Source organism: Coenobita brevimanus, chromosome 63 (genome assembly GCF_032717465.1).
Source record: "Coenobita brevimanus isolate Jiangsu-jjx chromosome 63, ASM3271746v2, whole genome shotgun sequence".
NCBI classification, from domain to species: Eukaryota; Metazoa; Arthropoda; class Malacostraca; order Decapoda; family Coenobitidae; genus Coenobita; species Coenobita brevimanus.
In genome coordinates, this window is record NC_137016.1 from 38,548,296 (window position 1) to 38,563,484 (window position 15,189).

General features: G+C 42.2%; 1 protein-coding gene across 3 annotated transcripts in view; it reads left to right on the forward strand.

The window, feature by feature from the left end:
- fax (failed axon connections) overlaps window positions 1–14,766 on the forward strand; it is a 72,856-nt gene extending 58,090 nt beyond the window's left edge. Inside the window, exons 3-5 of one of the 3 annotated variants that reach the window (XM_080276024.1) lie at window positions 5,464–5,596; window positions 8,755–8,892; window positions 12,566–14,766. In XM_080276024.1, the coding sequence (XP_080132150.1) occupies window positions 5,464–5,596; window positions 8,755–8,892; window positions 12,566–12,946 (652 nt within the window). In that variant the 3' untranslated portion in view covers window positions 12,947–14,766. Of the gene's footprint in view, window positions 1–5,463; window positions 5,597–6,078; window positions 6,212–7,175; window positions 7,309–8,754; window positions 8,893–12,565 lie in introns of all 3 variants that reach the window. The other 2 variants (XM_080276023.1, XM_080276025.1) reach the window with 2 other exon arrangements.
- Window positions 14,767–15,189: the final 423 nt, after the last annotated feature.

Consider the following 15,189-nt stretch of genomic DNA (forward strand, 5'->3'; position numbering starts at 1 on the left):
GCATTAAGAAGGGGCTGGTTTTAATCCTGCCTTTTAATCCCTCGAGCTAGTTAATCAACCCTGCCTCTCTGTCCTTATCCCACCATTCTCCCTCCCTCTATTCCTACTCCCTGCCCCTCCCTCTCTCCACTTCTACTCCCTGCTCCCCCTCCCTCTACTACTACTCCCTGTCCCTCCCTCCCTCCACTCTTACTCCCTGCTCCCCCCCTCCCTCTACTCTTATTCCCTGCTCCCACCCTCCCTCTACTACTCCCTGTCTCCCCCTCCCTCCCTCCACTCATATTTCCTGCTCCCCCCCTCTACTCCTATTCCCTGCCCCCCCTCTACTCCTACTCCCTGCCCCCCCTCTACTCCTACTCCCTGCTCCCCCTCTACTCCTACTCCCTGCTCCCCCTCTACTCCTACTCCCTGCTCCCCCTCTACTCCTACTCCCTGCTCCCCCTCTACTCCTACTCCCTGCTCCCCCTCTACTCCTACTCCCTGCTCCCCCTCTACTCCTACTCCCTGCTCCCCCACCCCACCCTGCTGGTTTTGTAATTGGTTCGTTAAGGTTGCTAATTGTGACGGTGAAGACTCATTCGTTGGGGGTGATCTGGTGGTGGTTTGAAAATTCGTGTTACTTTAAGATGGTATACTTTTTCATTTGAACGGATTTTGAATTTGGCTTTTTATTTTATGGATTAATCTTACGGGCTTCTGGCCTTTGATTCCTTTTTCCTTGCATTAAAAAAAGAAAAAAATGGTTTGGCCCAGGTATTCGTCCTTTTGCGTCTTGTATTCAGTCGCTCAGTGGCGGAATAATGATACAAGAATAACGATGGGTCTGTATTATGAATTTACTGCTGTTGCTCCTCCTCCATCTTCTCCCCATCTCCTCCTTCTGCTACTACTACTACTCGGCTCAAAATCCTTTCCACACCACTCTTAACGACTAACACCCTGTTTACGGTACCAATCTCTTTACAACGCAGCATTCAAGATGGAGAGATGGCAATTTTAGGCCAAGTTAAAGTAAAAACAGTATAGTTATTAGTATTCCTCTATAAACAGTGCTTTTAGATACGAATTGCGAAGAAACAGGGAAGCGTATAGCAAGGATGAGTACAAAACAGTATAACAAAAAAATGCGTATAACGGGAGAGTTGCGTAGAATCCTTACCTGAGTGAGCCGCGTAAAAAAGGCGTCCCGCGCCGAAGTTGCGTAAAAAAATGCGTGCGAGTTGCGTAAGTTAGCAACTGCGTATGAGCTGGATAGAAACAGGGTGCAGGGGGATGTTGTGTGGACAGTCGAGGAATGTTACAGATGCGTAGTGGTGATGGTAGTAGTAGCAGGTGTAGTAGCAGCCTCAGGTTCATCAGAAATGTGAACCCGGTAGACTGCAGGCTTAAGTTCCCCCTCTGCTGCCCACCATCCTCATTTGGGGGGTTAGGGAAGTACAGTGATGTTTGTATAACCAGGCAGTTGACCCGACACTTACAACGCTGCCACCACGTGAAGGTGTCCCTCCAGAAAGTGGGAATGTATTGAATTAACGAAACTGCGGAAGCTTTGACAGGAAGAAACCGGTATGAAAGCCGTGGAGGTTGGGTAGACACAGCTAAGCCTTTCGAGTCAGGACGTCTTTTACTACTTTTATTATTATTAGATATTCAATAATGTATAGGTTTTAATAATTTCTGAGTTTTGATGGAGTTTAGGAGGCTGTATCAGACACCTAGCTCAAAAAATCATTTCTAATTGAATGAAATCTTCCAAAATTTAGAAGATTTTAGAAAGGGTGTTATTACTGATTAAGGCTTCCATAAGTAAAGAAGAGGATGTTAATGTGCACTGCTAAAATAGTAATTGGTATGTGCATTGTTAGAAAATTGTAATTGCTATGTGCATTGTTAGAAAATCGCAAAAATAGTCAGTTGGTAATAGTCTCCAGTGGACGAGGATACGCCTTGCAGAGTTCTACACACGCATACGTCACTGGTCGTTGACATGCAGAGAGGCATGGAGGGACGGAGGGGAGAGGGACCGAGGGGAGGGGAGAGGGACTGAGGGACAGAGAGGAGGGGAGGGAGAAAGGAATGGACGGAGAGCAATAAAGGGAAGGACGGAGGGAATGAGAGCGGGATGAACGGAGAGAAACAGTGGGGAAGGAGAAATTGACGGAGGCGATGGAAAGGGAGAGACGAGAGGAGGGGAAGGGGGAACTGTGGGCTCTCAACCGAACCAAATTTTATTATTAGAATTTGAAATATGGTAACAGCGCTCCACATGACAGCTCCGGCGAGTTGCCTCTCCGTTCCATGACTGTAGCTGACAAGGATAGCAAACCTTTCCCCTAACAATTCTTCGCAACCATCATTAGAAGTAGGTCCCTAATTCAGTTTTTGTTGTGATCAGACAACGAGAGAGATCAGCTCAAAGAAAATACAAAATGAATGAGAGACTTTAGTACTCGAATTTGAAGTATTTGATAGAAACGGGGTTTCATATTCAGGTGCTTTCCAATTAAACAATATTATAGAAATTAAGTTTAGAAATTGATGATGGCGTGCGGAATTAATTTGGAAATATTAGATGGTAAGAGGGCTTCACATGATCAGTCGTTACCATCTTTTTTTAGTTCCTTGCAAAAAAAAAAAAAAAAAAAAATCATTAACATTGTAGCAGTAATAAAAAAGTCTGAGCAGTGCGAAAGAAAGGTTTATTTGTTGTGCAAGAAACATAAGCAGCATACATACACACAGGCAGGCTGGGAAACAGCCGCGTCGTATGAAACGTCCTACTGTTTGGCCCCTCCAGTTCCATCCTTCTTGCCAACTGGTGGTCGTGGATATAGATTTTTACGCGAGCCTCATTCTAATAGTCACTTCTTACCGTTGTGCTTGGAGATTTAATTCATATTTTTTATTGCCAGCAGGATATGTAGCAAGTTGAGCTATATTAGGTGCGGTTTGAGTGAAAGATGGAATTATTCGTGTTTCCCGCGAGTGGCAAGGGAACAGCTGGCCGCGGGTTGCCACTGAGCGCTGAAGTTTCCCAGTAGAAAATGGATAACCTCGCTATAATGGCTGCTTCGCTACCACTGAATCGGGTTGCGCTGGAATACAACTACCCGACTACGAGCAGCTGCGTCTGTGTTATAGAGAGGATGGGTGGAATTGCTGGTTGCGTAGGTAGCCTTGAACGTAAACAACCGTGGGTGCAAGGAAGGAGTCTGCAATCTAATACTCATACCAGAATTAATTATGGTAATGGGGTATTAGTTATCTTGGATTTATCAATTAAGGTTGATTAATAGTGGTAAATTACCAAATGTAGATCGCATGGAATTATAAGAGTAGAATCAGTAGATAGCAATAAGTATGCTGTTGCAAACAAAGGCTGAGTCCAAGATAACTCCTCTTCCTCTTGAACCTACGTATTTATTTGAAGAGCAACGCAAAGAAATAATATGCACACCCTCCCTTCCATTCCTGGTAAACAGGTCTTACGATGGATGAGCCTTTGGGCCACTTGAAACTTTAATCACGAATATGGAACATACAGTAACTTGTCGATCATTGCAAAATGCACTGTAATGTTTGATGCAGCTGATATATATTAATTTGAAATTACACACGCGCTCGCGCGTAAAATAAATATCGACTTGCCTCCCACCATAGTGATTCAAAGTTTAAGCATAAGGGCGTAAGCTGTGATGGAGGATTCATGGTTTGTTGTTTGTCTGTGGTCCTAAGGTGAATGGTCTGAAGAGAATGGTGTTTGCCTGTTGCTGAGACCCACCTGTAGCCCACGAACCACCTGGCAACCCCGATACAACCATCTGCCACACCAATCACCAAATTTTGAATAAAAATCGTCCATCAAGAGTTAAAAAAAAAAATGTTCATTACCTCCAGCTGTTTAAGGGTTGAGAATAAATTTTGGAAGTTTTAAAGAAGAGGGGAAGGAAGATGGTGTGAGGGTGGCGCGGGCGTGGTGTAAGGGGAGGGGGGGGGAGGAGGGGAGATGTATCATGGGAGTGGAGGGAGGTAGGGGCATGAGGGGAGAGAGGTGGGGGACAATGAGGAGAGGGGAGGGGAGTGCCTATTGATCCGTCTGGAGAGCGTCTGGCTGCTCTCTGCGTCCCTCCACCCTCACTCCCACACGCGAAAACAAATAAATTTCAGTTATGGCCAGAAGTTAGGTCATATCAGTTTTATTGGTTCGATGCCCAGCAGCAGATTAGCAGGTGCAATAATGATACCTCTGTGCGTGGTTTTCTGGTAGTTTATGACCAGACGTTAATTTAGCCTTGATTATCTTACATTAGCAAATACCTGTTACACTAATTGGATAAGAATTCTCATTTGACGTGCAGATAATCAGATAGGCCTATTCACGTTGCTAGATGGAGCCTCCCTTACTGTAATGAAAATGCACTACCTGTAATTATTCCCCTCCGCATGATTTCCTGGAAGTTTATTGCCGAAGTGTTATCAGTTTTATTTTATTGGTGTGATGTTATAGCAGATAAGCAAAACTTGCAAGGGGTAAAAACAGAAGGTCACATCTTCGCTTGCAAATTCAAAAGCAGATATTCAGATTAATGTAACGTAACTCTTGACCAGTAACACACGCATGGGGTAAAAACTTAAGCTCATCTCATTTACAAATTTACATGCAAATAATGAGTGAACGTTAGAAATCGTAACTGTTATGAAAGGGTGTACCAATACTCCCCTGTGTGCATGATTTTCAGGATATGTATGGGAAGACGGTATACCATTTTTAGCTTCGTTGGGTGAACAGGGTAGAAATTAAGTTAAAAATGTTGGTGGTTCTCATAAATATTCGGATTAAAGTCCTAACTTTTTTTAAGGGTATGGACCATTATTCCCCTCTTTGCATGGTTGCTGGTGGATTATCGCCAGCACTTAAATTTGATGGGTTTAATGTGCTAGCAGTTAACAGATAACACAATTAGGGGATAAAAATGAATCTCATTCAGTTATTTTAGTTGTAAGAGTACAAGCTAATATTCAGATTGATTTCCCTGTAGATATTCAAACAACACATAGGTTCTTCAGTTCAAAGTTCACATACAGTTATGCAGATTAATTTATATAGAAATCCTAACTAATAACACATGTAGGTTCCTCAAGAACACATGTAGGTTCCTCAGTTTCAAGTTCACATGCAGTTATTTGGATTACTGTACTGTATGTAGAAATCCTAAGAAGATATAGAAATCCTGATGACATAAGGAGACTGTTTAGTTCCATGTTCACATGCACTTGGATTACTTTATGTAGATAAACTAAATAATAACACATGTATGTTCTTCAGGTCAGAGTTCACGTGTGGTTATTCAGATTACTGTATGTAGAAATTTTAACTTACCTGTTGCATTAATACTCCCTCTGTGTGTGATTTTCAGGTGGCACTGGTGTAACTTGATGTGTGTGTTTTCCCCCTTATTGCAGGGTACTGAAGGCTTTCTTCAACAACAACCCAGATAGTGTCATACAAGGGTTTAAGCTGGATCTGAGGCAGACAAGCCGGCTAGCCCTGCCCACAGTCATCCTTGACTTCCTCTTTAGGCGCAGACTGAGAGCGGTGGGTGTTGTTGGCGTGGTGGAATGGACTGCTGCTGCTGTGGCTTTTGAATCCCCCTTTCTTACTAACATAACTCATATTTCTATACATCAGGCGTGGTCTTCACATGTAGCTTCAGTATTAACACCATTTTGGTATGTAAAAAATGCTTTGCTAACTACCACCACCTCTGGGGCTGCACAAGGTATGCATTTAACCCCTTCAGACCTAGGATGTCATTGATTTTGTAGTTTATTCTTGCTGCTGCCAGAAGGTTTTATTCAACTTGGACGTAATTGGAGGAATTAGATGCAGTATGGCCTTCATCAACTCCTACCTGAGGATCATATGTTGAATAAAATTGTGTGGAGGCAGCAATAATAAGTGTCTTGAATGTCAGTGGATTCAAGGGGTTAAGTGACTGCATGTTGATTAGACTTGAGTGAATAACTACTAACCCTGCACTTGTAATAACTTCGGTGGTGTCGGGTGTCTCCATGAAGGGTGGTGAAGTGGTGGCGCTGCCGTTGCCCCGGTGAATGGGTTAGGGCAGCCAAGCTCAATCTCCAACAGGCCCTCAACACCAGAATTCCCAATGCAGTTCTCAACTTTGCCTTCAAACTGCGATATCGTCAGGTCAGCGCTTTCACCCCCCACCCCCCACCCATCACTGATTCATCACCTTATTATTTTAAACGCTGTAATTCCCCCATGTGCTCGTTGGAAAGCCAAGGGAATTGGGTTTGTCTTTATCTAGATGGTAACCTAACTCCTGTAGCCTAGCACTAACATTAGCAAACAGTTGATTTGATTTGCTTCTCCACCTCTTCTTGCTGCTGTTGTTCCTGTTGTTGCTGCTGCTGCTGCTATAATGTTGCCCATCCCAGAGATTCACGAGTGCACCTAGCCAGACTACGATGTGCCCATCACCCTGTCCACTTTAGCACACACAATACAAGTCACAAACTTTCCACTTTACCTTCACTATAATTCAGCCCCTCACACCTTAAAACACACACACACACTTATGCACATTACTTTCACAACAGACAAATAACAACCCAGACACAACAAAAGATCTCTGGGAGTGCGTGGCTGAAGTGGTCGGTGTCTTGCAGTCTACTGGGTTCACGTCCATGGTCTCACCCTCCCCTCCCTTGTGTTGGTGTACAGGCACAACACCTGCAGGATCTGAGGCGTCGCGCGAGCCCATAGTTACATCTATAGCGCATTTGTTCTAACCTGACAAAGATCCCTAACCCCTTTCAGCTCATTTGATGGCTGTATTCAGAGTGGAGGATCGATTAAACAAGTAACCGGGTACACATCCCAACCTTATAACAAAAGCTTGTTAAATTTCAAGCGATGGAGACATGGAATTAAAGTTTTGGGAGTGGTCTAGTTCGGTCAGGTGAAAACAAACCAACTATAGTGTACAGTACTGCGACACTGCTTCTTACTATACAAGCCAGAGGAATCACTGCTGCTTGTTGGTGCCCTCAGACCAATTTTACTGACACGGTTGTAGTGGCTAGATTGTCACCTGGCAGTTCACTTTTTACAATACCAGCATGTTGCATGGGTGTCCTTTTTCTTGTAGGGTGGTTAAATCCTGGCGCACCAAGAATCCCGCAGGAATGCTCGGTGCCTACAAGATGGACTTGCAGCAGATAACTGAAAAGAAGTGGCCCAAACCGGTCCTTGAATTCATCTTCAAGTTAAAGTTCAGGAGGGTAAGCTGCTTGTGCCGCCACCTGCATAGCCACTTATCCCACCTGTGTCGAGATTCACTAACCAGCCTAACCCCTTCACCTCAGTGATGTAAATTCTGTTTTGTCCTTGCTGTTACCAGACAATTTTTTTCATCTTAGGCCGTGTCTCATCAAAAGCTTGCTGGTGAGTGGGTGTGAGTGAGAGGTTTGCATTGCTGTAACCTATGTAAATGGCCGCACTGGACTCGGGCAGGTGCAGGGAAGAACTTTTATTGGTTACAGTTATGCAGAACTCCCACCCACAACCACCTGCACCAGCAAGCATTTGGTATGGATGATGTGGTCTTAGGAGAGCTGCAGTGAAAGTGAACTTAATCATTAACCCACTGCTTCAAAAAGTCTGCCCTAAGGTGAATAAAATTTGAAAATAACAAGAATAAAAAAGAAAGCACATCATTGGATGGATAAGGTTAACATCTCACTCTTGTAGCTCAGTGTTTTTGCAGGAAGAACATTAGACATGGGGAAAATCTGCTCTTTCATTTCCTCGTCCTTGCAGAAACAAATCTTACGTGACAGGGAATCAGCCACTTGTGAGTCTGGGGCCACAGGGAAAGTAGAAACATTGGCATTGGTAAATTTGACAGTAGTAGCACAAATCACCTTTAAAATAGAAGTATCACATAAAAATAACTTTGACCTTAGAGGTATCAAGTACTGTAGTTAAGTAATGTTATGCTTTGATTTAACTGTAAGGAAAATACATAATCAGAGACTGCCAATGTTTTTCAGTGTCTGTGAAACTGCTTGTTTTCCTTATTTACAGCAAAATCAAAGCATAATGTTGCTCAGCAATTACTGGATATTCTGTTGAAGCTGTTTTTGTACAGTATATATATATATATATATATATATATATATATATATATATATATATATATATATATATATATATATTTTAAATGCAGTTTGTGCTGATAACTGCAAAAATTGTCATTGTTGATATTTTCCAATTTCTTTTGGCTGAAAGCTTGCTTGTGGCCAGTTGAGAGCAAGTTGGTTTTAAATTAGTAGGTTATTATGATCTGGCTGTGAAGCTTCATCTTTCCTGCAAAACAAATCAGCTACAATAAGATGATTTCAAGTTTGTGAGTCTACCACCAGGCCTGCTTTGCTTACCTTTACCCCACCTGTGTTGCTTCCTCTGTCCTAGTTTGTCCTGTTGAACTCCCAAAGCTTATTTTTTTATGTGTTATCAGTGTTTTTCTGTTCATCCATTTACCAAATGAAATAAATTTAGGTGTTGTGAGTGTTGAATAACTTTGCAACAGTTGAGTACTTCACATGTACAGTAGTAGTAAGTCCTGAAAATATTGTAACAGTTTTCAGCTGATAATAGGTTACCTTGTTGAATTTACAGAATAATTGTATGCGGCTGTTCTCTTGACTATAGACTTTTTATTCCAGGCTGCCAAGAAGGTTCGCGCCCATGGCATCGGAGTGCACAAACCCGAGGAAATTGAGGAGTTTGGACACAATGACCTGATGGTCCTCTCTGACCTCCTAGGTGATAAGAACTTCTTCTTTGGTGATGCTCCTACCAGTGTAAGTATTTTTGTGTACAGTACAGTACTCCATTTGTCATTACAGAATAGACTGAGCTGGGAAGGGAATAGAAGTGTTTGAGAGAGGTGTGTAAGGACAAAGTAGCTTGGTGGTTTTGTAATGGCCATATCTTGTCAGTGGGGCTCCCAGGAGGGAGCAGTGCATCGTAAGGATAAGGCACATGGCAGGGTGGATTGGGAGGGATAATAGTGTGTGTTAGGCACATATGGTGTAGCTGTCAAGAGATGATGATGATTATAATGGAAGGGTAGAACTTTTGTTGTTGGGCTGTGACCATAATGTCAACAAATGGGCACCTGATGATGTAATGGGTAAATTTTCTCTAGGTGGGCGATGCTTATAAGGGATTAAATACAAGGAGTGTTTGATGTTTATTGCTTGCAGTATAGATTAGTCCCCCTCTGCACAAGATACACTCTTGGTTGGCCAATAAGGATTGCATGGAATTTAAGAAAGAATGTGAGGGAGTTTTAGTGTGCCAGGAAATCAAGAGAGTTGGGGAAATACAAACTGAAACATTTTTTTCCTTGACCACATGGATAAACTTGGGGTTAAATGCCAGGATAAGTGTTTTTTGGAGCAGATTAATGCAACAAGTGTTGTAACCTAGCCTAAGTAATAAATGATATACAGATGATTTTTTTTTTCCAGATTAATGCAAAAATAAAAATAATTTTTAAATCAAACTTTCAAAGTACCGGAGTCATAAACCGTGTACAAATAGTCCAGTGTGTTACGGTAGGTTATGAAGGAGTGTTGGTGTCAGCTTTAATATACGGATGTGAGAATATGGTGTGGCATGAAAATGAAAAGTCAAGAATAGGAAAAGTGGAGATGAGACTGCTGAGGAATGTATATGGAGTAGAGACTGGATAGAATACGGAAAAATGTTCTTTGTGAAAGATGCGGAGTGAGGAAGTCTGTGGACACCAGAATTGAAGAGAGTGTACTGAGATGGTGTGGTCATGTGGAGAGAATGGATAAAAATAGAGTGGTGAAAAAGGTATACCTGAGCGAATTTGAAGGACGAAGGAGGCGAGGTAGGCCAAGAAGAAGGTGGAGGGATATGGTGGATGAGTGTGTAATGAAGAGGGGTGTGAAGTTGGTTAGGCTAAGGGACAGACAAGTGATCAAGCAGGCTGGATGAATTTTGTGCAGAGAAGTGCACACTGGGGATTTGGCACCCCCGTGGCATTGTTTGAATTGGCTCTATCAGTTAGGTATATGTGAAGCTACAGAACATGGTGAAATTTTTGTGGCCTGTCTGATGGAGCCAGGATTTTGAGGGCTTGAACGATGAGCAAATGGAAGCGTGGCCCATTGAATTGGGCAAACTTTGGCTGTCTGGGCATTGCTACTCCTCACCCTGCCGTAGAGTGGGGAAGGAGGTCCGGATGATGATGATGATATGGTAGGTGTGGTATGCCAGCTTGTATCTGGGATAAAGGAGAAAGCTAAGAAGCAGAAATTGTAGTGTTACTTATAGGGTGTCTTAACCCTTGGGCTGCAGCAAGTGGTCGTTCAGACATCCCCCCCTGGCGTGGCAAAATGGCAATTTCGGTCACTTTTACAGATTTCTGTGAAATGTTTATAAGTGGCTAGGAAATTGCATTGCGCAGGTACCCACAGAATTTTTTTTATTGAAATTGGTATAGTTTTGGAAAAATCCTCAAACTCCATTTCTGGCAGGAACATTCAAACTATTCTTTGAGAGAGAGAGAGAGATGCTTATTGGGGCAGACAAGACAGGCTGTAAACAGGCATTTGCCAGTCTCCCCTTTCGCCAGGTGGGTTGCCAGCTCACTCTGCATGTTGCAGTACGAGCGTAGGGCGCCACTTTTACACCCATTGATTACCACCATACTTCTGCTCCATTACCTCCTATTGACCTTAAATTTGATTTTAAGTTATTCCAAACAGTTTTGACTCATGACTGCCTTTCCTGGGGTGGTAATATTGTGGAAAATGTGCTACGAAGTGAGTACTCGTAGGTCGCTGTTGGTGATGTAACTTGGCAACTGGTCTCAAGATTGAGGGTGGGCATGAGAGCTACCAGTTACCCCATAAATTTTGTCTCTCACTGATCCTTCTAGGATCTTTCTGGTGGGTTGTTGAAAATCTTGCTAATAAGAGTTAGCTCGGCTTCACGAAACACCCACGCATGAGATGTCGCAGTCCATGGGTTAAAGGATTTTTGCAATCCAGTCGGAAAACTTTTGCTCCAGCTTTCATGCAGATAACAAAGCTGTTTTGCTGTTGCAGAGGTGCAATGTTCAGTTTTTCCCAAAATGTATGTCATTTTCACCATGTAACACTGGGGCTCCAAGCAGTCTCACGTTTCTGACAAGAGGGGTGAGAGGGTGGTAGATTTCGGGGAGGAAGGAGGGAGATTGTATCTATGGCTTCATTTCCCCTGATTAATGTCCCCTCCTTCCACCACACAGATGAAAGTCTTGCTCTGAATCTCTCCTCTCCATGTGAGGAAGGGAAATTAGGTTAATATGTATACTTGTGCATGTAAAGTGCAACTATGATTGTGTTTAGAAGTAAATTTCTAGACATGAGAGGTTTCTGATCAGCAAAATGGTTGTTCCAATATTCTTGCTTTTCTGTTGCTTCATTAGGCTATCCAAATTATTATTGATAAAATACTATATTATGTTGATCAGTTAAGTGACGAGTGATTTACTGCTTTTATCCGCTGCTTGAATGGTTCATATCGCTAATTCTGTTCTATGCCCAGTGGCTCAGTGAAATGATACGAAATGTAGTCCTGAATCTGAATTTTATACATGTGGCTCAGTGGGTTAGAGGGCTCCACTCTGACCGAAGGGTCGGAGGATCGAATCCACCCAAGGGTCATTGGTAGACATCAGGAAGGGCATCCGGTCATAAAATGCTACACGCTGCAGTCCAAAAGTCCTCTACCCAGGGGCAACGCCTTAGCCCTTCGGGGATACCTGGCGTAAAACCAAATTTATTATAATTATTATTATTATTTTTTTTTTTAATTGTTGCTTTCTCAAGTGCTGAACTGTAACTGTACCATGTATGTAGCTGTTATGATTCTTACAAATGTCAGGAATCAGAATTTGATATAGCGACTCTAATGACTTCAAAATATTTTTGTGAAACCAATGGCACTTCATAAAGTGCAGTGACTAAGTTTAGGGATGTGAAGAAAATATAAAACCAGCACCTTTATTGTGGTGTGCCAGTCGACCTCTGAAACCTTCAAGGATACTGAGAGAGCAGAGTGGCTGAGCCTGTGATGACTGTCACACACCTTCATAATCAGTGTTGTAAACGTAGCAGAGAAATGTCTGAAGTTAGTGACGTATGTTAGTACCTTCCATTTTACTCTGGATGCATGCAATGACTTCTCAGTGCAGCAGGATGTAGATATGTCACTGACATTATAGAGGGGGATGTAGATCTACGTCACTAGCATGGTACAGGTCGTATGTTCTCACTCCATGTTGCTGAATCCTGTTGTGCACTGCCCATGGCTGGGGAAAGTGTCTTGATGAGGAGGAGGAGGATGGTGGTGGTGGTGGTGATGAGGAGGAGGAGGAGGGTGGTGGTGGTGGTGATGAGGAGGAGGAGGGTGGTGATGCAAACTGATTTTTTTTTTTTTTTTTTGCCTTTTCAGCTTGATGTGGTTGCCTTTGCTAACCTTGCACAAGTTGCGTTCATGGACAAGGAAGTGAGCTACTCCCTGCGTGACTGGATGACCGAACACTGCGGTAACCTTGTGGAGTTCTGCAACCGAGTCAAAGATCGCGCCTTCCCCGATTGGGAGGAGATGTGCAACACTTTGGACATGAACTCCCATCTACCCAAGCCACCCCCAGAGGAAAAGGCTGAGGAGAAGGATGAAAAGAAGGAAGAAAAGACCAAGGAAGAGGAGAAGAAGGATGAGAAGGATAAGGATGATACCGAAAAGGAAAAGGCACAAAAGGATGAGAAAGAGGGTGAGAAGGATGACAACAAGAAGGCAGAAGAAAAGGAGAAAGAGGAGGAGAAAAAGTAAAATAAGTATAAAAAAAAAACTATTCCAAGAGTTGTTGAAGACAGTCGAGAACCAAATCTATTTGTAATATATGTGATAAATGTTGTTTGAAAGGCTTTTTTTGCTTGACACTTTGTATAGATCTTCTTGTTAGCGTGGAACACAAGCACCTCCCTGTGCCGACTTAGTCCTTAACATTTCAGTGGCCACTATCAGAAATAAGCTCGTTCTTACCTTCATTCTTCTTGGCAGAGTTCAAACGGTAAGGTAATATGGAGTGGACTGCTTCACCCTTTTGGATGGACTGTGATATTTTTCGTATTGGTATCACAGGTTTGTCTTACCCTGCAGTTTGAATTTATACCAGTTTGTAGAAATTTTTTGGTCTGTGTACTGTAGCCCACCTGTTCACTGGCATTGATGGTTACAAGATTTGTATTCAGAATTGAGAAATCGAAGGTTTGAACTGGTTGAGTCATATTATCTGTGTGGCTTACATAGCTTGTAGGTTGATTCCATATGAGTTTTAAATATTGAGTTTAAGAGCAGTATTATTCATGGAACATGAGTTTGCCACTTACTACCATGACAAGTAATTTTATTTTAATATTTTATCACTTTTGTACTATTAGTTTGTACATTACTAGCTTTTAATAAGGCATCTAGAACATTATGATAGTTTTTACACATGGAAATTATTTTGTAATAAGGAATACTCATTTTATAGGTTCTTTGATACCAGAGGGAAAATTCCCACCGCTTTTTGTGATAGGAACGCTCATATACCCAAGCCGGGCCTCTGTCTGGAGTTCTTGTCCGTAAGCACTGCCTGGCTGCAATTTTAGTTATCCATTCCAGTTTGTACATTATGCAAAAGGAATTGAGGATCTTTAGGACTTAGGATTCTCTGTTAGCATAGTGATCTTTTCTTAGTAAAGTGGTTATCCTTGACAAGAGCTCGAGATAGCCCTGGCTTGGCAAAACCCCCAAATTGGACAGATCCAAAGAAGCTTCACGGCATCACAGTGGCGTGTTTTTAGGCAGGTGATTGGTTGCAAGATTTGTAATGGGAACTGCTCAGTCTTTCCCATTTATAGCAGAGATTGGATTGACAGTTGACCAGGTATTGCAACCATGATCTGCTTTAATCCCTCGAGTCTGATGACGTGTTTTGGGGATTTGTTCTTGCTACCTGTAGATGATTTTACTCAGTACTAGAGAGATTTTCATACTGGAGGGGTCAGACTCATTGACCCCTTCAGTATGAGAGAGATTTCCCATGAACAGAATCTTCTGGAGGTAGTAAGAATGACGTGAGAAATATGTCTACAGATTTATGGGATTAAAACCGCCCCCAGTAGTCACTAGGGACCAGGGTGCCGCACAATCAAAATTACAGTAAGGCACAAGGACTTACACAGAAAGCTTGAGTGCTGAGAGCAGAATACACTTGGTAATTTCTTAGTAACCAACAGTTTTGTATCAGAGGAATTTGCACAGTATTTTCGGTCGATAATTGTGCTGTGATACCAAAACACCAGTTTTATAAGAAGTGCTAAATAGAAATAAGTCATACATACAATGAAGTTTGTAGCCTTGTGCTTAGTCCAAATTGTAAGAATTTATGCTCTAATTGCTGATGTTGGCCCTAGAAATCTTGCTAGACCCTTCAAAGTGTATGATACCATGTTTGTACCCTAGCTTTTGTACACTTGGTACCTTAAGGCTTCAGCATTCGTGTTGTAGGTGATATACCTGGCATTTCTATAATAGGCACATACACCACAGTTATAATGTAATACACAGACGTATTTATGTTCCTCAATAAATGTATCCTTTTAGGAGACTCCAAATTATTTTTCCTTCAGCTCATTCCACATAACTTGAGAGCTTTGGCAATGGTATGCAGGTTTAGATTTTTTCTGATGTTAATTTTATTTTTGCCATCTTCAGTTTTATTCAGCTTAGGAGAGTTTTTGAACTGGACAGCTAGACAATGTTCATTATCCTGTTCTGTGTGAAAGCTTTCCAAAGCTTAAAGAAAATATCTGGAGACAGGAACATTATTAACATAATATCAGACTGAAAGAGTGAAGGTACCCCTCATAAAATAAATACCAGTCTGAGTCATCCATTCATCAGTAACAGTCTGGCGTTCTTGCATGGATGCTTTGGTTATATGTACAGTATAAGCAATGATGTCATTGGTGTATGGTATGTTGAGATAATCTGCCAAGTTTCTGATACCATTAAGATGTAGCTTT